Genomic DNA, 24,491 nt, shown 5'->3' on the forward strand with positions numbered 1-24,491 from the left:
ACAAGCACTGCTTTTGTAAACATTTTTTGTTTTTTTTGTATTTTTGCACAGTTTTATATATTTTTTTTGTTTTTGATGGAGGGGAAACAACATAGCACAGGCATTGAAAAAGGCTCAAACTCAGAACTCTGAACTATGGCACCCAATATCCAGGACTTTCCATCCGGATCTTGGCGCCTTGTGCTGCTTCCGACCTATTCACACATCGGTCCACTACTGACATCATCTTATAAACCAACGTTATGTAAATAGTTATTTAATAAAATGTTTTACCCTGTTTCTTTGCTGGTGTGTTGTCTATATTTTTAATATTTGCATAGGGTTTGTCGTTATTTTGGGCGGGGTGGGTGACGGAGCCGAGTTGTCTTGCAGCCCTCATGGTGTGGAGCTCAGTTCATCTCACTATTTTCGTATTTCTCATGAAGGGTTGTTTATAATATTTCTATTTTAGCGAGGTCAAAAAGAGATCCAATTAGTGGCCTACTGATTTTGCTCGATTACTTTTATTTTTTTACACGATTTTTCACGATCTGCAAAGACTAAACAGAGTATTGCGACTTTGTGCTTGTTTGTAAATAGAGAATGAACCAAAGAGAATCAATTGAAAAAAAGTAAATGCTTGGATAATAATCAATCAAATGGAGAGACAAGCAGGCAGGACGGATTACAACGGGGGTAAAGGCCTGCGTTAACTACTCTTCACTATCTGCAAAGAGAGAGTACTACTAAGAGAAAAGAGGGGAGGGGGGCAGCGTTCAAAGCACATCAGCGTGCATAAATACGAAAATGTTTTTATCTATCACGTACTTTACATTTTAAAGCTTTTCATATTTGCTATTAAAAAACCAATGAAATTCACAGAAAAAACCATAGGTTATAGTGGATATATAGTTAGGAATTTGCATTTACAAAACCTTGAAAATTCAATGAAAAAACCATTGGTTTTAGGCCATATATAGTTAGGAATTAGCATTTACAAAACCTTATTTTACTCGCATAAAACCATTGAAATTCCATATATAGTTAGAAGCGCTAACTATATATCGCGCACCCGCAATCCACTGCTGATGATGTCACATATTACATCATTCATGACATGGTCAGTGACATCACTGATGACATCACTGATGACATCTCAAATGACATCACTGATGACATCACTGATGACAACTCAAATGACATCACTGATGACATCACTGATGACATCTCAAATGACATCACTGATGACATCACTGATGACAACTCAAATGACATCACTGATGACATCTCATTTGTCATCACTGATCACATCACTCATGTGATAATACAATGAACCTCTTCAGACTCTAATATAACCTTACATACACTCAGTATAAACAGACACTCACAGACTGTCACTCATCCATGGAGTTACTCACACACCTAGTCAGTCATGCAAAGAATCAATCACACCTCCATTTCCTCAACTATACAGTTATACACATCTTACTTATTCAAACATATAATAACACATATTTACTCTCTTATATAATCCCTGATACAAGCTCACAGTGATCGATACAGCCACTCACACATTCACTGGCTCTTATGTTCAGTTATTTATATATGTCAACTCTCACATGTATTGTGTTTTACATACGTACTTACTTGCACATGTAGCAATGAGAAATCCATTCACTCACCAACACACCCATGCACAGTCAACCGCCCATATAGCTGTTTCCACATGCACTCTTGAACTCATACTCCTAGTGAATCAACTGCTTACACATCTATGCACAGAGTCACGCACCTCCCAGCCACCCACACACACACTCAGCCTCCCATTCAAATACTTGGGCAACCAATCAATAACCCATATGGCCACTCTTATAGCTACTGATCAACACATGCAGCAGCTTACACAACAACAAACATACTGATGCACAAATTAAGACAGTTTAGTCACTAACCCATGCACTCAGTGAGACACATTTAATCACTCTTTCATACAGTCAGTCATGCACCTACTAAATTCTTCATCCAGACACTTATACATCCACTCATTCTTCAATATGTAAAACATATTTAAACTTTACAGACACATACAATCACTGGATGTTGTCATCAGTGATGTCATCAGTGATGTCATTTGAGATGTCATCAGTGATGTCATCAGTGATGTCACTGACCATGTCATGAATGATGTAATATGTGACATCATCAGCAGTGGATTGCGGGTGCGCGATATATAGTTAGCGCTTCTAACTATATATGGAATTTCAATGGTTTTATGCGAGTAAAATAAGGTTTTGTAAATGCTAATTCCTAACTATATATGGCCTAAAACCAATGGTTTTTTCATTGAATATATATATAATTGTAAATATTGTAAATAGAACATATGTATATAGTATGTACATATATAACTTTCCCTCATTATAGAATTTCTCTTTTTTATAAACAATGAAAATTAATTAATTGTTTTTATAATCAAATGTTTTTGGGATTCTTAAGACATTACCTATACCTGTATTATCCATGAATCAATTAACATTTATTCTTGTGGTTAATGGTAGATTAGACCCTTCAATCAAATTTGATTATTTTGAGAAATTTGCACCATTTTTTCGCACTAGCACTTTACTACTTTGTATGGGATGCACTAATAAGCACTTTTTGAAACCTCTCCAAAGTTATAGACTATGTAACGTGTATAAACTAAAGAAACTGTTCTATAGTTTAATTACATTGTATAACAGTTTAGCTTTCACAGGGTATTTTGATAAAACGGATTTAACCGGTTATTTATTTTTCCCTGAATCACCGCTTGTAAATATGGCGATAGATAAAGGTCTTTTGCCTTTTTGTAAGAAGATATTTTAATTGAAAAGAACTATAACTATATTTATTTTTTATAAGTTCTGTGGCATATTTTAACAAATGAAATCCAAGTTACAGATTACTTGTATAAATGTGTTAAATATGTCAAAAGTGATATGCCTTTTTATCAGCGGTAACATAGATATAAAAGAAGAAAGCTACAATACACAGTATTTTTTCTATGTTTTTACACATGTGGTCTGTGATGCAAACAGTGGGAGGGGCGCTTTTTGCACTTTAAATTAAAATCATGGTGTATGCAACTTTGTGACACGTGATCAAGGGCTTACAGGCTTGAAACGCGTTGTGTTGGGTCACTGAATAAAATACTGCCCACTTGAAAAACTCCGGAGGTCTGCGTCTCTTTCCTCGCCTGACTGCCGCTGGGAGAACTCAGGAAGTGGTTTGAGGGTTTCCAGATATATATATATATATATATATATATATATATATATATATATATATATAGATATAGATATATATATATATATATATATACTACACTACCTTCCATTGTCATGTCTTCGCTGGAGATTTCAACATCTCTAGAAGCTTTTGCTGAAATCCAAACTAAACTTTAAAAATGCTTGCCTCATATAAAGTGCTTCAACTCAGTCTAGCGTACCTAAGAAAAAATGCCTATACTACAAGAGGAAAGTAATAGACCAGAGGCAAAACTAGTCTCCTGCTTTAAATAATTAAAAATCAAATATGAGAACCAGACCTTTTCATGCCAAGATTAAAAACCAAAGGTAAACTCTCACCTTAGTCAATTTAATTTTGCTCAACTTCATGAAAGGTCTAAAAACTTGCCTTCTCCAACTACATCTAAACACCATAGAATAATGTTCCCCTTGCAACTTCCCTGCTATTATTTTTACTCTGGTTTGATGTTTCTGTAGAACGCTTTACTAACCATTAAGCAACCATTGGCTAGGTTTTTGTTGTAAATGGATTTCTTAAAAAATAAAAGAATTGTTAAACCGTATTCTGGTAAAAGGTGTGAATTTCTAAGGGATTATATGCCCAACTAACCACAGCTATCGCTGTTTGTACATCTGATCACCCGAATTACCTTCAAAACACATACATTATGGATAGGGGTGACAGAGTCCATGGTCACACACCTTAGAATGATCAGAACCTTAACTTGACATCTAAACTAAACTGCATGTTATCTAGAAATTAATGAAACAGAAGTATTCTCACTAATTTAAAACTGATTGTCATGCCAAGTCAAAATTAAATTATGGAATTCAGGAAGGCTGATTCACTCCCCTCACTGTACTCTAACTCCTCCTCAAAGTGTAGACATTACCTGAAAGTACATACCTAAGAAATGCTCAAAAGAGAAAATACAGCCCTAAAAAAAAAACATCTAAATAAAAAAGTTAATACCTGAAAGCTTTCATGCATAAAAATGCTACTATGTGCCCAAGATCATGGACGCTCGGACTTCGACCCAAACACCTAAAATCACTAACATTGTCCTAGGCTGTGACCTCATATTAGTCTTTCATTTGAAAATTGGGAAAATTATGGAAACCACTGATGAAAAACCTTCCCCCTGGTCTGTTATCATTATTAGAACATTGGAATGTTGGGAGCTACATTGCAAACAATGGAGTGCTCCCTGCTTCTACGGGCCGGTAAAGGCCTGCAGAGCAACATTCCAATGTTCTACAAAGGCTTCTCGAAGCTCGAGGGGATTTATATCCCCTCGAGCTTCGAGAACCCTTTGTTTAATTTGTTAGAACATTCTGCCCTCTAGTGGTAGAATGTTCTAATAGCCTAATAGCCCTTCATAGCAGGGCTATACCGGCAATTAAAGTCCTTCGGCTCGGGCCTTTAACGATTCAGCGGGCCTTTAATAGCCGGTAAAGCCCGCTACGGTGGGTTATAAGGCTATATTAATTGCTTCTCAAACATATCCGTGTAGATACTAAAAACCAGTTACATCAAAAGGTCCCTTCAAAACAATTTAACCTTTTAAAGACACTTATAAAACGTGAACATCCCAGCCAAAGACACTTGAAAAATCATGGGCACCTTGAGAGACTACCTACTTTTTAGGTCGAGCCTAGGCAGCGGGCATGTGCTGTCTGGAAGACCGGTAGTATTCAGTAAAAGGAGGTAGCTCCCGTCTGCTGCTCGCCATTTGTTTATCGCAGGGTCTATCTTCTGTGCGGCCTTGTGACTGGCTTTGGCAACCAACGTCACTTCTGTTTTTTTTCAAGCACAGCACCGACTAAGTACAGTTTTCTTACGCTCACACAGCTTACCTGGTATTTGGGTAGCTCTTTTCTTTGTTAATTGAATTGCTTTATGCTTGTGTCAGTGCAGGTCTATGTTGTTCCCCCCCACCCTAGCGCCACCCGCCCGTTGATCCTTGTTTGTCATACAAGTGCTTGTTACATTTATAACGGATGATGCAGTGTAAGTAAAATATACTTTTATTTTTCTTACACAACGCGACTCAGCTCTAATACGGTGCACTTGTGCCTTTCTTTTGTTGTGCACTTTAGCTTTAACACGGCGCACCCGCATCTTTCTTTTGTTGTGTACTTTAGCTTTAATACGGTGCACTCGCACCTTTCTTTTGTTGTGAACACAGCACCTAAACATTGTTTTTTGTACATGTAAATTAACATGACATGCACACAACAATGGCGCCTGTCGCCCGCAGCCCCCTTCCGCCCTCGGGCACAGTGAGTCACTCACTGATTTCCCCTTCATACATAACAGAAAACACTAGATAAAGCACTGCGGGAGTGGGGGGCACAGGGAGCAGGTTAATATTTATAAAGCATGAGGGAGAATTGTTTTTTGTTGATTTTAATATAGAATTCAAGACAACTGTGCCCTTAATTATTTTTTGTTTTTATGCTCATGAGTGTACGTGTGAATTCAACAGTTTTAAATCGGCACTAAAATGGCCGAGTGGCTCTAGAAATAGACACATTTTGACATGCTTCCCATCAAACCTTGCACATTGAGCCATCACTAGTGGCATTAGTTCTCAATGGGAAAATGTTCCTGGCTGCTCTCTGGTGTAACTTCTTGTGTTTCTAGACGTGATCGAGTTTATCTGGTTGTTTACTTTTCTCCATAGCTCTACTTTAGCAGAATTCTAATCATGGTTGTACAGTACATAATCGGATGTTGAGAGGGGGTGGCGGGTATCTCGGCCATATGGCCACTCACGCCTTTCTTTTGGTGTGCACTTGGCACCTAAACATTGTTTTTTTTCATTTAAATCAACATGATGTGCACACAACAATGGCGTCTGCCGCCCGCAGCCCCCTCCCGCCCTAGGGAATGCTTTCAGTCTTAATCAGCCTGTTTTGTTATACAGTTAAAGTTGAAAACGTGATTACTTTTTCTCGCAAATTTCTGTTCTTAGTCATAAAGTGAAAAACTTGCGCTTGTTGGCTGTTGGTAGCCTGACTCCCTTGACAACAGCTTCACTAATGCCATGATTCACGCTCTAGCTATAATACGTGTGCGACTTGGAGTTTTTATTTTTATTTCGGGTGCTGCTATTTAAAGAGATGGCTGGTTTAATGGACCGAATTTGTATAAAACACTGGCACATGTTGTCTCGAAACCCCCCCCACCCACCCCCATCACTCCTGCACACCAATCACAACCAACCCCGTCCATCTTCTGTGCATCATGCTGGTACCAATGAGTTTTGCACTAGTAAAGATAGGCAATAGGTCTCGCATTTACACAAGTTTGAGCTATTGGCATTGTAAATGACAATCCCTTTTAGCTATGTTTCGTTTTTTAAAACATAAATAAAAGGCATTGTTATTTACAATGCCGATAGATTAAACTCGCATAAATGTGAGACCTATTGCATTGCAAATGCTTGTTTAAGGCGCAGCCCCAACCTCATTCAAAAATACCAAAAACAACCCGGATGCTCAATATATCCAAACTAAATCAAATCAAATTAACAATAGATTTCCAATCTGAATACACTCACAAAGGAAAGGAACTGAAATGGATGGACTTTCGACAAATAATATATTACCTCGCAGTCCGTCACCCCTGCAGACTAGACAACTGCCATTGAGTCGACCATACTGAAAACAGGGGAATAAACCCAAGTGTTCCTAGATTTCCATGCACATCAACACGGAGCTAAGAGGGAATTAAAGAACTAGGTCGCCCTCCACTCAAGAAGTCACAACTACAATAATGACCTAGGTCTAGGGCAATCAATTTCAATTGAGCTGGGGTATCACATGTCGTAATCCATTACAGACAACCTCCCAATCCTTATGAATATAGGGTAGGGTATACGCCAGTCAGTAGCCCACCTTTAAAAAGCCTGTCCCCTTATCTCGACAGAGAAGAAACCCACACCAACATGTGATTGGAAAAAAATGTGCAAAAGCAAGATAGCACCTCACGGGCGCACCACCAATGGGACCCCTGGTAGGTACTCACCAGGACGGCCCTGTTATCATCATTGGTGCCATCTAGCTTAAAAGAAAGGTGTCCAAGTGAAAACGACTGTGTTATCAGTGATAAGTGCAGTGGAGACAGTACAAGTAACATATAAAGTGATGTCACACAACATATAACATACAACATAAACCCACGCATACAGCACGAACAGATAACTTTATTCTTGTTCTTTTGTGCTGGTTGCGTGTATTAAAAAAGTGAGTATGGACACTACCTATAGAGCCATATTCTACTTGCCAACATGTTTCATTGCCATGGTACTTGTCAGGCAATTTCTTCAGGGCATATACTTTTTACGCCACTGCATTGGACACCAGGGTTTCAAACACTGTCACAGAAAAAAGAGAGATAAAATCGAGTTTTACTTCATTGCCAAGCGTGTATTCTAGTGTACCACTGCACAAGCCAAGTAAATAATGCCATATTTACCCTCTAACGGCAGATATCTCTCATACCAGCCGAGAGGCCGTAAAAACAAGTAAATGTCGACTCCTTCTGTGAGTCATGTATCACCTCCTTCCGTTATCTTTAACTGAAAAACAACATCACAATTCTGTGAGCACTTCTCACTTACCCTGTTTCTTGGTCTACATATCTACTCCTCTAAGACCCGTTTCGTTAGCCCCTCTTACTCTACTTTACCGATATTAGGGTTGTTGTCGGCCTTATCTCGTCCCTCGATCACAGTCCCCATCGGTTCCTCTGTATTTACGTACTTCTGAGATTGAATGATCCTCCGCGGAGGGCTGGGCTACTCTCGCGCTATTTGGCGGCCATCTTAGATAGGGTTAAACCACATTGAGCAAAGTAGAGGCTGTGGTGTACTGTAATCTTCTCGTGAGATCTCGCAACTAGCGGGTCTCGGAGTATTCTCTTTCTATATGTGTGTTAATATCGGGATATATTCAATTTGCAAATAACGGTACCGCTACAAATGTAATTCTGTGCATCGAGTATACCCTATTGCATATTTAATTCTGATCATACGTCAGCACTGCTCTCTATATTCAGACAAATTTAGGACCAATCTGTACCCTTTGTTGTGCAAGGTGTACTGGTGTGAGTTCAGAATAACTATACAAGAAATTAAGTGTACTTTACTGTATATTCACTCCCAGGCTCATGATCAATCGCCTACACTACTCGCTATAATCAGACGAATGTGAAATCAATCAGTCCCCTCTGTTGTGCTAGGTGTACTGGTGTGTGTTTACACTCACTGTATATTAGAAGCCAGAATATCTAGTGCCGAGATGTAGTTTATGAAGTCCCCATCACTCTTATTAATTCATACCTAAGGGGTATTCAAGTTCTTTTATCAGGTTGCTTCAATGCCTAAATTTCTAGGGGGGTTAAGTTATCATAAAGCATTGTCGTGAGACACCCCCACCGACGAAAAAGGACAAATTCAGTGTAATTTGTTCCATTCCAGGAGCTCATTCAATCCTCTTTGTTCACTTCTCTCCTTATAGATCCATCTGGCTTATTTTGTTATTAGTAGTCTTTCGACTGTTTGTGCATCTCCAGTCACTTTTTCCAGTACCACCCACGTGAAGGTGTGATTGTTCCTGTGGCAATGTTGTACTAACTTTGTTGTGAGCTTTCCTGCCCTGATAGTGCTCAGATGCTCCTGTATCCTCAGTTTTATTTTGCGTGTTGTTAGCCCGATATATTCCAACCCATATTGACATTGGAGTCTGTATACCACATTTGTGGTGTTACAGTTGCTACATTGTCTCAACGACCATATTTTTCCTGACTGTAATGTTATGGTCAATGTTTTGGCAGTTAGTGGGCAAACTGAACAATTTCCACAGGGATAGTGGCCATTAGGAATTGTATTGCTTTTAGGATCAGTAGATGGGTTGACCCTCGAATGTACCAACTTAGATTTCCACTCTTAAGTCAGACTCATTATTTTGAAACTCACGGCTGTATTCTACAACGTGATTAATAAATGAGAGAAATCACACAATGGCAAACTTGGAACAATGAATCAGAAATGTATCTGCTTGCATGAGACACCTCAAGCGATTCAGCTCGGTTGACTCTATTGTGGAAGGCATTCCTGGTCACTTTCAGCAACATCATCTTATGCCCTAAGGTGTCATAAAGAATATGCTTTATTTCACATTACATTCCTAGGGCTTAGCACCTGTATCGCTCTATGAGGATCACTAACAAGATTCTTCTTTACAAGCACTGTGTACTTCTTGGGTTAAAATGTTCCCTTTTTAATTAAAACCAAAGCCCATTTATTTTATTTTATTTTATTTCTTGCATTTATAGGGCGCACAGCTACCCAACAAAGGGTTTCCCGGCGCAGTAGATCCAATTGTTAATATGGCTTCAGAATACTAGATATTAAACAGCCACGTTTTTTAAGGCCTTTCTGAATTTAATGTAGCTCAGCTCAGACCGCAGTGTATGTGGCATTGAATTCCAAAGTGAAGGTCCAAGGAATGAGAAGGACTTGCCACCCATGCGTGACAGCTTGATCTTTGGAATTTCAAAGTGGTTGGCCGTGGAAGACCGGAGGATCCTGGAGGGACGATAGGGGTGCACCAGGTTTTGCAGATATTTTGGAGCGGTATTGGTGGCAATCCTGTGCATAAAGCATAGAGATTTAAACTTGACTCGGTTTGCAATTTTTAACCAATGTAGCTTTCTGATATATTTAGTGGTTGGAGTGGAGATGGGAATTTTCCATAGTAATCTCGCTGCTGAATTTTGTACTGTCTGTAGCCTGCGGACAGTGGCTTTATTTGCCCCCAGGTACAGAACGTTGCCATAGTCTAGCCTTGATGTTATTAGAGCCCATTCTCCTCCTTAATTAAATAAAAGCAAAACTAGCTCTTTTCTTGGTGGCAGAACTCCTCTAGGAGCCCCAAGTGGCAGTGCTAAGCAGTCTGAACCAATGAGGGAGCATATTCTTCAGCTTTAGCCAATCAATAACTAGAACATCCCTCAATTCTCCCCAGCTCATTGGAAACAATAACCAGCATGAATGACTTCCTTAGTCTATCACTGTTTACCACGTCAACTATACATTTTTCTAGGAGTCAATCAATGCTCTGGCTGCCAATATGCTCACTGTGGGTAACTTGTGCCACATACAGAGGTGCAGATGAGTAGAGTGCAAGTTTAACCTTTAAAGGGTAGAGGAGTTGGCCTAACGGCTAGGGCGGTCGACCTCGAATCTGGGAATCTGGGTTCGAGTCTCGGCAAAGACGCTGAATATCCTGTGATTCTGGGCAAATCACTTAATCTACCTAACAAAAAAAATGAACGTGTCCTCATGTAACACAACTGGTGCTATGTAAAGCGCTCTGATACTCGATTCGGGTCAAGTTTACGCTATATAAAACGCTTTAAAAAAACACAAACCTCAACTTTTGCAGATTTTCAATGAAGAATGCAAGATAAAGGGCTATTTTGGGTTCTCATCCCTTCCCTCATGATCCAGCGCTTGTTTATTGCAAAAAGAGCTGAACACCATTACAAATAGGGACAAACCCATCTTAGGAAAACATGTGTACCTCTACGCAACTATATAAATGTTCAAAACTCCAGGGTGAAACACATTTCTAGTTGTGTAAGTGGGGAGGAGACCATCTTAGGAAAACCTGATTTGAACAGTAGCATCACATGAATTTGGAGGAAGGGCAGCCCACTGATTGTCCTAGCATATGTTAGCTGGTATTTGAGGACCTAATCTTAGCAGCAGACTGCTTCAGCCTGTTAGTTATAAAGGGTAAGACGTTTGTGAAGTGCCTCTATTTAAAGGGTGGAATATGCAAACACAACAGGTGATGGACCGAATGTGGATCAATGTCACACACTCACCCCAGTCCAAAGATCTGGGCCCAAATCCATCGTTTTTTTGCACTCCACACCACCCTGGGTTAGACAATGGCGATATGCAAATCAGCTCTGACCCTGTGCCCCATGGGAACAGTCCAGTCCGAACTACAAAAGCCATGTCCTTCCCAGAACGGAATCAAGCATCCGAGGACCGGACCGGTTTCGAGGTAACACCTCTCATCAGCCCGGCTAGCTTGACTCCAAGTGGTGTGGAGTGCCTGGGACCCACGTCTGGGCATCCCCAGCGCACTTAGGGCGGAATATGCAAACACAACAGGTGATGGACCGAATGTGGATCAATGTCACACACTCACCCCAGTCCAAAGATCTGGGCCCAAATCCATCGTTTTTTTGCACTCCATACCACCCTGGGTTAGACAATGGCGATATGCAAATCAGCTCTGACCCTGTGCCCCATGGGAACAGTCCAGTCCGAACTACAAAAGCCATGTCCTTCCCAGAACGGAATCAAGCATCCGAGGACCGGACCGGTTTCGAGGTAACACCTCTCATCAGCCCGGCTAGCTTGACTCCAAGTGGTGTGGAGTGCCTGCGACCCACGTCTGGGCATCCCCAGCGCACTTAGGGCGGAATATGCAAACACAACAGGTGATGGACCGAATGTGGATCAATGTCACACACTCACCCCAGTCCAAAGATCTGGGCCCAAATCCATCGTTTTTTTGCACTCCACACCACCCTGGGTTACACAATGGTGATATGCAAATCAGCTCTGACCCTGTCCCCCATGGGAACAGTCCAGTCCGAACTACAAAAGCCATGTCCTTCCCAGAACGGAATCAAGCATCCGAGGACCGGACCGGTTTCGAGGTAACACCTCTCATCAGCCCGGCTAGCTTGACTCCAAGTGGTGTGGAGTGCCTGGGACCCACGTCTGGGCATCCCCAGCGCACTTAGGGCGGAATATGCAAACACAACAGGTGATGGACCGAATGTGGATCAATGTCACACACTCACCCCAGTCCAAAGATCTGGGCCCAAATCCATCGTTTTTTTGCACTCCACACCACCCTGGGTCCTCATGTAACACAACTGGTGCTATGTAAAGCGCTCTGATACTCGATTCGGGTCAAGTTTACGCTATATAAAACGCTTTAAAAAAACACAAACCTCAACTTTTGCAGATTTTCAATGAAGAAGGCAAGATAAAGGGCTATTTTGGGTTCTCATCCCTTCCCTCATGATCCAGCGCTTGTTTATTGCAAAAAGAGCTGAACACCATTACAAATAGGGACAAACCCATCTTAGGAAAACATGTGTACCTCTACGCAACTATATAAATGTTCAAAACTCCAGGGTGAAACACATTTCTAGTTGTGTAAGTGGGGAGGAGACCATCTTAGGAAAACCTGATTTGAACAGTAGCAGCACATGAATTTGGAGGAAGGGCAGCCCACTGATTGTCCTAGCATATGTTAGCTGGTATTTGAGGTCCTAATCTTAGCAGCAGACTGCTTCAGCCTGTTAGTTATAAAGGGTAAGACGTTTGTGAAGTGCCTCTATTTAAAGGGTGCCTTGTCTAATGTGCCATAGCACATTGCTGTGTTCACCCGCCTTCCACGATTAATCCACTCAACCTAAAAGTTCTAGGAGCTTGCTTGAACATGCGATCATATCACCCTATAAAATATATTCATTGGCCAAAAGCAAGCAAACCATGATTAACCAGGAATGGTTATGTAGAGGCATTGCTGCTGAACACAAGTGCAAATATGGATTATGTTCATCTTGAATAAGCAAGAAAAGCAAACCTGAATAAATGACCCAGTTTCCTAGTTCAACAAACCTGTTTTACAAAGCATCTGTGCAAACACAGTTGAGGCCATGTTAGAAAACCTTTTTTTGAATAGTACTAGCGTATGATGTTGGTAAAATCCAGGGGAGACCAAACATATTGTTCAGTCAGCATATGATGGAGAGGTAAGTTCTCTTTTTTCAAAGGTATCTCTGGACAAGGCTGCTTTATTTTAAACACACCTCTTTGCCTGCAAGTATCAGATAATTGTTTTCGATATGCACATTAAAAACATGGTTGTGTACCAAATTTGATACAGAAGCTTGCAAAATCAGATGGGAGACTGAGATACGGTGCAATGCACATAATTAAAGCAAAGGGTGTGCTCTAACATTTACAAACTAGGGGCCAGGTGTATCATTCCCAGTCACAAACCAGGGATGTGCAATTTCCACACCGGTTAGTTTGTGAATGGGAATGCAATTTGTGATACAATCTTGTTAGACCTCTGTGCCTGCATTTGTTTTCTAAAGAAAAGCCTTTTCTTAAAAAGAGTCTATGTTAAATAAAGGGATAGTTAAAAAAAAAACTGCCTGCTCCCCCAGTGTCTGCCCAACATGATTTCCTAAAAGGAACGTATCCCATGTGGTCAAAGTCTCCTTTGCAAATCAGTTCCCACCTCAATTTGGGGGGTCAGTAACTTTCCAACTTTTTGCAACTACATTTGTTTTCTGAATCACAAATAGTAAGGGGACAACTTTTTCACACCTCTCCTATTTGCGATTCAGGGAAGATTGCAAAATGCCTTTTACAAATTTGTAAGCAAAGGCATAAAAGGGCCAAATTCACAAAAGGCATTTTGCAGTATTTAGGGGCACATGCATCAACCTATTTAGGAAGTGCAAATTTTCAAAATGTGCGTTTTTTTGCATTTCCTAAAAATGCGAATGCATTTAAGGAATCGCATTTGTGCGATTCCTTAAATGCAATGCATCAATTTTTTTAAAAATGCGAAATTTGAAATAGGAAGTGCAAATTAACACGAGGTGGACCCTTGTGTTAATTTGCGAAATTCTTTAAAAAAGCACAAAAATGCATTTTCCCTGGGCGAGCAAGGTCCTTGAGAAATACATAAATCTCCAACTCACCAACTTTCTAGAAACACACCTTCTTCTGGACCCCACCCAAACCGGCTTCAGACCCAAACATGGGACCGAGACCGCCCTCCTCATGGTCACTGAGGAGGCAAGGAAAATCCTAGATCAAGGAGGATCAGTGGCAGTGATCCTCCTTGATCTCAGCGCGGCCTTCGATACGGTCAGCCATGTCACCTTGCTGGACCGTATGGCCCAGGCTGGGATCAGGGGCAGAGCTTGGTCTTGGTTCCGGTCTTTCCTGGAGGATAGATCTTTCCGGGTGTTTGATGGTGATTCAGTTTCCACCAGCATTTCCCTGAATTGTGGCGTCCCCCAGGGATCCTCTCTGAGTCCGGCTCTCTTTAATCTGTACATGAGGCCACTGGCTGATGTCGTCCGTCCGTTCGGGATTAAGATCATTTCCTACGCGGACGACACGCAGCTAGTGGTCTCCCTTACACAGGAGACCAACCTACCTGTACAGAGCGGACTCAGAGAGTGTCTAGAGGAGGTGAAATCCTGGATGTCCCTATCATCCTTGAAACTAAACGGTGACAAGACCGAGCTTATGGTCCTCGGCAACTCGGTCTCCAGTCTCCCGACCACCCTCTGGCCATCCAGCATGGGCCCTCCACCTACCCCCAAAAACAGTATTAAAAGTCTGGGAATATGGATGGACAGATCGCTCTCCTTCGATGTACAATCCACCAAACTCTCGGCCACCTGCTTTGGCATCATGAAGATGCTTAAAAAGATCTTCCCCCTTCTTCCTATGGAAGCCAAGCAAGCAGCGATACAAGGCCTGATTCAATCCCGCCTTGATTTTAATAACGTCCTCTACCTCGGAGCCCCAGAATCCACTCTGAGGAGGTTGCAGATAGCACAAAATTGTGCTGCACGTCTGCTACTTGACATCCCTCGTAGGCAGTCAGTCAGATCCGGGTTGGTCTCCCTCCACTGGCTACCTGTGCGTCAAAGGGTGCTGTTCAAGGCCCTATGTATAGCCCACCAGTCTTTTTGGAACTCTGGCCCCAAGATCACACAGGACCTAATCCATCACTACAGACCCAACAGGAACCTAAGATCAGATCAGTCCTTCTTGGCAGTCACCCCGAGAGTAAGGAGATCTAGAGCGGGAGGCAGGTCTTTTTCCTACAACGCAGCGAGATCCTGGAACACCCTTCCACCGCATCTAAGATCCAACTCTAACCTTACGACATTCCGCAAACATCTGAAAACCTTCCTGTTTAATTCAGTCTAATCCGCCCCCCTCTCCCGTGTTCTCTTCCCCTCTGTCGGATCTGGCATTCTCAGCGCTTGGACGCCCCTGGGCAGCAATTCGCGCTATATAAATCCACATCAAATCAAATCAAATCAAATTTTGGAAAGTGTCATGTTACAGACACACATGTCCTTAGGACATGTGTGTGTGAAACATGCACTTTAAAATACATTTCAGGGGTGCAGGGGGGGGTCCTTTGGACCCCCCTCTGGACCCTTGCAATGCATCAACAAATTGCGAATTCCAGAAAATAGAAATGCAAAACGGCATTGATTCCTATGGGCCTCTAGGCCCATAGGAATCAATGTAATGCCATTCCTTAATTGCGATTCGCAATTAAGGAATTGCAAATTCCGAAAATTAAGAAATCCTAAAAATTAGGATTTCTTGATGTATAGGATTTTGCAATTCCTAAATTTCGATTTCTTAATTTTCGCAATTTAGGAAATGCAAATTCCTACAATGATGCATGTGCCCCATAGTACTTGAAAAGCACTACTTTCTCTACTACAAAATGCAAATCACAAACCTAGGGCCAGACATCTCTATCTCCGCGTCTCCTATATTTTCCTTTGTTGAGGTCTCCCCAGTGATAGAGATCTCTGCAAACTCTTTTCCTTCATTATAGTGTACTTTTTCCATTTTGAAGAGACTTTATCATATGTTACGTGATGTTTGCTGTAAGGTTTACATAGGAAACATGTTCAGGGGTCTGCTTGTCCACGGGTTCTAAGATCCGAGTCAGACCTTTGGTTCTGCTCGAGCTCGAATCTCCCAGGTAATTTATTGTCTCACCCATCTCTAAAGCCCATGCTATGGCTCCAGCTATTTCCTTTTAGGAGTATGTATCTACTCATCAAGTTTTAAACTTTCAAAGAGATGGATTCATATGTGAAAAATGTTAAACATTTATACTTCATGAGGAATGTGCCCATTGCTGCACTTCAAATTATTTCAACACTTTCAACCGTAGGCCTCTCATGATGCTCTTCTGACAAGTGTGGGCCAACTTCCCCCAGGATTAGATGAAGCTACTACACAATACACCAATTGGATTGAGACTGCATGTAATGGTCTCGCTCCGGAAAAAGTGAGGGTCCCTAGAAGATCTCATCCTACGGCCCAGTGGTATACAGAGGATCTAAGGGAACAGAAACTCATCTGTAAATCTTACGAACGGACATAGAGAAGAGAGTATGAGAAAGAGGCCAAAAAAAGTTATATTCAAAGCCTCGCAACCTACAAACAAATGTTTGAAAAAGCGAAAAAGGATTTTTTCTCAAACCGTATCAGTCTTGCTGGGAATTCAGCTAAGGAAATCTTTAATATAGTCTATGACTTGGTATCCCCCAACCCAAAAAAGTCGAATCAACACAGGAATTATGTGAGGATATCGCTTTGTTTTTTCAAAAAAAGGTTGATGTCATTGTTTCAGCCTTTCAACTTTCAAGTTGGATGGGTTTGAGGGCAGCTCTGGAAGGCAGTTCCAACACCACCTTCCCATTGCTGGTTTTTGATCAATTTGAGCCAATCTCCATTATGGAAACAGATAAAATCTTGCTGACAGCCAGGTCAGGCTCCCCTATGATCCCTGCCCGGTATCTGTAATCAAACGGGCTTCGGGTCCTATTGCCCGCTCCCTTAGCTCCCTATTTGGCTTAATGTTTGAGGTAGGGGATTTCCCTAGGTGTTGGAAGATCGCCTCGATTCTCCCCCTTTTGAAAAAACCCAATTTGGATCCCAAAAATACTAATAATTTCCGCCCAATATCTCGTCTTCCTCTACCAGCTACATTGGTCGAAAAAGCCATGAATAGACAACTTATGACTTTTTTAGGTAAGACAAAAGGCCTTGACCCAACACAATATGGATTTCGAGAGGTCCACAGTACTGAGTCTGCGCTTATCAAGTCCACCGAAGAGAATAGAGAAGCGTTGGATAGGGGTGGTACGGCCGCTTTGATTATTTTAGATCTGTCAGCGGCCTTTGACACAGTCCATCATGATTTACAGATGGACCGGTTGTCAACATGTGGGGTCTAGGGCATGGCCTGGAAGTTGATTAAATCCTCCCTTACAGATAGGTCTCAAATTGTGGTACTGGATGAATTTTGTTCCAGACTTTTTTCCCTGCCCTGCAGGATCCAACAGGGGTCCTCCCTGAGTCCAACACTTTTTAATGTTCATGTTTCCTCTTTGGCATCTCTGATTGGTTCATATGGTTTTAACCTTACCTCCTATGCTGACGATACTCAAATTGTGGTCGCTCTGCTTCCTGGGCAGAGAGTCAGCATAGACAGTCGGTTTCACAACTGTATGGAGGCAGTAAGGAAGTGGATGGCGCAAAACTGCTTAAAACGTAACTCAAATAGGACAGAAGTCATTTTATTTGGAAATAACCCCAATTTCTTGGCCCCAAGTTGGTGGCCAGATTCTTCGGGCACGCTCCCTACACCTTCTAGGAAGGTAAAGAATTTGGGTGTAATAATTGATGATAAGGTCAACTTTAGTGATCACATAAATGCAGTGGCCTCAAGCATTTTTTATATTTTGAGAGTGATCAAGAAGATTTTATACTTCCTGCCAGTAGACAATAGGCAGACAGTGGTTACTGCACTTATCATGTCTAGGTTAGACTATTGTAATGGGCTCTACCTAAACTTGCACGAAAGTTCCATAAATAAGTTGCAGTTGTTGCAAAATGCTGCTGCTAGATTACTTATTAACACTCCGAAATTTATGCCGATCTCTAATGAAATAAAATAACTCCTCTGGTCACCAGTGAGGAAAAGGGTGCATTTTAAGGCCCTTTGTACAGTGTATAAGGCTCTGTAGGACATTGGCCCAGAATATCTTAAGCAGCTGCTGCTATGGTACCAACCTAGGAGAATACTTCCGGCAATGTGTCATTGTATACTGTGACTGGTACTCATGCAAAAGTGCCTCAATACCTTTGCGTGGAGTTTGAGCTGTATAAAACGGCAAAAAAACAAGGCCTAAGATTACTTTTCAGGAAATGCATTCTCACACTGTGGCAGCAAAAGTAATTTGCAACTTTAAGGAATAGACAGAGTGCAGAAGCATGAGCTCTAGGAAGGGGTGAAAAACAACAAACCCTTGTAATCAAGTAAATGGTCTATTGAAGACCTGTGAAATACTCGGGTGCGGCAGCGATAAGAGGCCAGCCCAGCCAGCCCCAGGCGCGGTGGGTCCATTGGGGCGTGGGGCCTAGCCCCCTTGCCCGCAGCTCCCTCGGTGTCTTTGAACTTAAGTAAACTGAATCAGTTTACTTAAGTTCAAAGACACTGAGGGAGAACTGACAATCATGTCAGTCAGCATGACGTCGGACCGCCCACCCTCTTCAGAGACTGAAGGGGGTGGGCGGTCTGGCGTCATGTTGACTGACATGATTGTCACCAGGGGCAGCAGGCAGCAAAACAAGTGCGCATGAGTGGGGATGGAGCGCGAATTTTCGCACCGTGCCCACTCATGCGCACTTGTGTTTTTCCCTTGTTTGCGCATGCCCATTAGGAGCTCCTTGGCCTCCTAATGGGCGTGCTGTGGGCGAAGATTAGCCGTGCCCCTAAGCCAAGCCTGGCGCTGCTGGCAGCGCCAGGATTGGCTGAGAGGGGCTGCCAGTCGACTCCAGGGCCGTTCGTGAACAAGGCGCCAAGGGGAGCAGCAGAGGTGGCGCGGGCCGGCTGGGGTAAGTTTTCCTTTTATTTTATATTATATTTAATTCCCTACCAGGCTGCCACCCACCCCCGCGTGATACCCCCCTCCCCCTCCCCCCCCATGTGAGCCACGGCTGGTCAGCCGACAGCAGCTCAAGAACTGCATGTATGGGGAAGCTGTCTCAGACCGGGCTATCACACATGACGGGGGGGGAGGGAGCTGAAGCCCTTTGAGCCCTATGGGCGTTGCATGTCTGCCACAGGTTGAGGTTATGAAGCCGGCACAGGGCACACTGATCGGCCTACTTGTGTACAACAAAGTGGAGAGAACAATTTTGACTCCAGAAAAAGGTCAATAATATTCAAAGACAACTCCCCAGCCCAAATGCAGCTATTCCTAAGCCATCCTCAGGTAATGCTGCGAGGACCGACTTCATTTTCGGGAAACAACATGGCGTCAGTGTTAAAAACTGTATTGAGTAAACCCAACGAAAGTACAACCACAGGTGTGGGGACATTAAAGCAATTTGATACCAAACAAAACAGTGCAAAACATACAACTGTACATCTGCAAGAAAAGACACATCATGACATCGTCCGACAGCCCATCGACTTGCAAATTAATGATGAAGAGGCCTGTCCGAGTTTTATAAACTACATATCGGGCGGGGCCAGTGGAATGAAGCGATTCTGCTGTACTAGCATTTTCGACATGATATTGGATTTGCTGCATTTGCCACTTAATCAGTCATCTGCGTCACTGTCAATGTGCATATTCCCGCGCAGTGGTTTTGACTGGACAACTTACATTTGTTTATTGCTGTAGTTGGTTAAACTGGTACTAATGTGGCGACAGTTTTGCCCATACACTGTGACCATGAGTAAAATGGAAGAAAAATGAAGCAATACTATCACAAAATGTTCTGCATTACGCACTATATTTTGCCTTTTCTTGCCACATAATTTAATCAAACCTGTCGTGTAATTTGGTTCCCCCGTTACATAATTCCATTGGGCCTGGCTATAGCTCATGTCAACCAGGTAGAACCCTGACATAAGCAGATGGCGCGGCATTACCTGTGAGGATGTTTTCAGCCAACACGTCAACTTGAACTTCAACAGAGTGTCTTGAGGTGTAGGTGATTTCTGCGCTCACGTGACTCACTTCTCCAATGCACATGGGTGAGAGGAAATCCGTACGCTCCACGCGGGCGAGGGCAGCCACACAGGGCTCCTGGAAAGTAAATACAGATGGAAAATTTAACACACTGCTGAGGGCTACCTGACTTTAACGGCACAAGCTAGTTCTGAAGACCGCTTGAAGATCACTCTGTTGGTTTCTCTTGGCACTGGACACCATCAGTATAGTTGTTTCTCACCTAGCCTACTTTCAATCCCTTATGTACTAAGGTATAACACAAGGATTTTTTCCCGTAGTACTTCCTATACTAGCCTATTTTTTCAACTTCTGTATGTTTCAGTAGCGTTGCATTTTATTGAATATTGAATGCAGCATTTTTATAGCGCCTGCTACAGCTTGTCGGGCCCGAAGCACTCTTGGATGGTCACATAAGAAGCCACTCAGTTAAGCTGATTGCTAGCATTAGTTTTTAGGGTGGTTTATGTGGGAAGGATTTGGGTTTCATTGACGCTTGTTCTAAGCAATAGTCACCGGTGGTGCTCACCGAAATCTAGTTTTGGGGACCAGTGGTTATTTTTCCTCAAAAGGCTTAGATTCAGAGCAAGAGAGAGAAAAACTGAAAAGTGGGAAGGACGGAGAAAGACAGAAAAACGGAGACAAAGGGAGAAAGCAAAGGTGAAAAAGAACCAGTAAGAGTGAAATAAAGGGGTAGAGAGTGTCTGGTCTTGGATTAAAGAGGCATCAATTAGACTCAAGACCATGGGGTCCTAGTATTCGGCACCTCGGCTGATGGTTGCGGAACAAAAATGCGAGCCCTGACACTTATTCTTTTACATATTAAGCACTGTGGGCCTGATTCATAAAGGGCAGCGGCTCCACAGTGGGGTAGAGGCCCAGCAGCCGTGGAGGAGTCTCCGCCCTCGGGCGGACTTTCTGCAATGATTCTGCGTCCCTTTGAAAATCAGGCCCTTCATGTGTGAGGTTCAGAAGGAAACTCTAAACGTGTTGCGACGAACCAGCGCCTGTAAGTACTAATCATAAAGTGAAGCAGAATTTTAAGCAAGACAGGAGGTATGCTTGCATGGACTTACTACGTGGGGGTCACTTCATACCCCGTAGACCCTTCCTGCCCTTCCATACTTTTGAATCCCGTGATAGAGCGTTTTTGGCCCACTTGTTTATCATTGGTCTTCCGACTGACCTTTCTATCCGACTGAGAGGTGATAGGAGTTAGCATTAACATCAATCAAATTCAATTAACAGTGCAGCCCATCTGGCTACACAATGAGGACCAGGAATCTGTAGCTTGAGATAAGAAGGTTTATTACAAATTTTAAATTAGGTTCAAATAACATTCTATAAAGATACAAAATAACAACTGGGAAACCCAATCTCCTAAAGAAGTTTAGGAGTACCAGAATTAAAGAAAGAAGGAATTCTCCCATAACAATGCAGAATACTAATCGAAGCAGCTGATACTCAGAGAAAAGTCTCAAGTTTTGTTGCCTATGCTGTGTAAATCCGGAGTCAATAAAATTAAGATCCAAACAAAAAAGATGGCTCAGTTCACCTGAAGGGTCTAAAGAATCGGTTTGAACAAGGAAAATTTGTTTAAAAGGTGTCAGCATTTCAGAAGCTCCGTCGAGAGTCCTCTATGGGTCAGAGAGAAAGGGTTAGCCTAAGCTACACTTAGGAAGGGATCAAATAGGCATTGATGTCTAAATCTCTCAAGGTCCAAAGGAAGAATAGTCCCTGAAGGGGCAGAGAAGGTTCGAAAGAGACCTCCTAAATTGACTCTGGAAAAGGGGTTCTGAAGTCTGATGGGGTGAACACTACATTACAACACACAAAATCCACCAGTTAACACCCTCTGTATGCGTCATCAGGGGTACATTATTTTGGTTCTCGAATGGCAGACTGTAATATAGGGGAAATGTCTCACAATGGACATAGGAACAACATTAGTTTGCTACATTTGCTTAACAGGCCTTCCAGTTGATGCTCTGGTCCCTATGTTCATTAGTCAAGGACTTCTACTCAGGCTCTTCCTCTATCTCTAGTACAGTAGTGTATCTATTCTGCAACTAACAATGCATGTAAATATGTCGAGTTAGCAGAAAATGAAATCAGCTTTAGGCAGCATGGTGAAATACAGGCTTAAGGACAGCTTAAACATTAACTCAATGGCTCACATTTTATATGCGTGTGCACATTTAAACACAAATGAATATAAGTTTATAATGCATTAGGCTTCACATTACATGCAACAGTACATTTAAAAAAACAGTTTTTAAGTATGGCTGGCAACTAAATTTTAAGGGCATAAACGTGTAACATTAGTGCACACATTAAATAAACGTTATCGTTTTAAGTAAAACCACATTCTACATAGGTAAGGATGGTTTCTATTCAGTTATCAAATCATTAAATGTTTTTCATGTAATATAGCACACACATTGAAAAGATCGCATTTCACCTTTAAACATTATCAACTAAATGAGGATGGGTAAATTATCACAAAAACACATTAACATGAGTAAATGCTCTAATCCTACAGTGAATGCTCTCTCAATAATGGTTGTCAAGTGCAACACTTACATTAGTTTGTTAAATCATACAAGATACATGACCTAAGTGCACTTCCACACCGTGTATCTATTAAATATCTGTGACGTGTAAAGGGAGGGCAACGTTTGCGCTGCACCAATCGCATACAAATGCAATTTTTTAGATTACAAGCAAGCCAGGGAGCACAACTGCACACCGACTCACCCGGTCCCCTGGCTCCGACGGATACCAGTGTGTACCGTGGGACTTTGCGCTTGACTGTGGCATTTAGAGGCTAAAATTGTTAAGGCTTTCATTGAAATGTCCTGATGATGGTCCCCGTGATTTACTAGGGGGTCCGAAACGCCGTCGACTTTTTGAGCACCAAATGCTAAAAACGTGATTACTATGTGTTTAAATGGTGCTTTGTTTAAATATTCTGTACAATTGCATTAATGACAGAAAAACGTGCTTTGCCTTAACCCCTTCGATGCTGATGACGAGCTCAGCTCGTCATCAGCCACGGGTGACGTGTGCGGATGACGAGCTAAGCTCGTCATGTAACGCGGTAATTAGAAAATAGCCGCACAGCGCAAAAATAACCGCAGCAGCGATGCGGTTAAAAGCCCTTCTTTGCTCCCTATATCCACCCTCTGTACCCGTTCTGTAAGTGCTGGGCACAGGCTTGTGTTCCACACTGGCTGACTTGTGGAAGGTACTCCTTGTGGTATAAAGAAGTGCAAATTGAGTAAACTCTAAAGACCACTGTCCGGCTGGACATGTCACTCATAATATAGATTGACTCTGTCTATATTTTATTTTTTTCAAACTGCTTGTATGCATGGGACCAGTGTTGCATGTACAACATTTTTTAGATTACTGCACCTGCCTCTTTTGTATTATTTTCCATTACATTTTTCTATTATTCCCTACTTTGTTCTGCCATCATAGAAAGCTGTCAGCGTGCATCCATGTGCAGCTTATGTTTGGTTATAAAAATGTGCATTTATTTTATAATTTGTGAGCGTCATCCTATATGCAGCGCTTTGGCGCCCATATAGGGGGGCTAGTGAAGTCTTTACTAAACCGCATTATAAAATACATATATATTTCTTTCAAAAACCATTGTCAAATATAAGCTTTTTCGGAATAAGTTATCTGTGGACAAAGAAGTTACACTTCTCCTTGACATTAACCTCACAGAAAATGTTCACCCAAGGCCACGTTGCATGTTTGTGTAGGTGAAAAACATTCACCCACACAACATGACCTAATGGCATGTTTGACAGCCGAGGACAAGCACCACTGCCCTGGGGAAAACGCGTAATATTACTCGGCGCGCTAAAAGGATCTGTTTTAGCTTTAGTGTGCTGTGGGTGGCTAACAGAGCGAGATATTCACTTGTCAGCTCCAGTCAAATATACACATTTGAATAAGCTAACGCTGGGCTCGGGATACGAGTCAGGAAGGAATCTGGAATACCGTGATGCTGATTAAGACCGATAACAGCAATCATTCGGAGGAACATGTCGAGGAGTAGACAGTGGTGTTTTTTAAAAAAGTTAGATGCATGCACGTGTATCGTCCTCTCGACTCAGGACATGAGGAGTTTTTGCGCCAGAAGAAAGGGTTCGTAATTATTTCTTTTTTAAACATTAACAATAGTAAAATTACAAAAAAAGGAAACGCTTTATAAAAGCAATTGTAATATAATAATAATACACCACAGTCACAGCAAGGATGAAAAAGAATGACTATATGTTTCAGCTGGT

The 24,491-nt window shown here is 42.1% G+C and overlaps 1 protein-coding gene across 2 annotated transcripts in view; it reads right to left on the bottom strand.

Moving 5' to 3' along the window:
* ACOT7 (acyl-CoA thioesterase 7) overlaps nucleotides 1-24,491 on the bottom strand; it is a 1,079,233-nt gene that overhangs the window by 846,778 nt on the left and 207,964 nt on the right. For both annotated transcript variants that reach the window (XM_086921579.1, XM_086921580.1), the window contains exon 3: nucleotides 20,109-20,265. In XM_086921579.1, coding sequence (XP_086777705.1) covers nucleotides 20,109-20,265 — 157 coding nt within the window. The remainder of the gene's footprint in view (nucleotides 1-20,108; nucleotides 20,266-24,491) is intronic.

Source organism: Lissotriton vulgaris, chromosome 5 (assembly GCF_964263255.1).
Source record: "Lissotriton vulgaris chromosome 5, aLisVul1.2, whole genome shotgun sequence".
NCBI lineage: Eukaryota > Metazoa > Chordata > Amphibia > Caudata > Salamandridae > Lissotriton > Lissotriton vulgaris.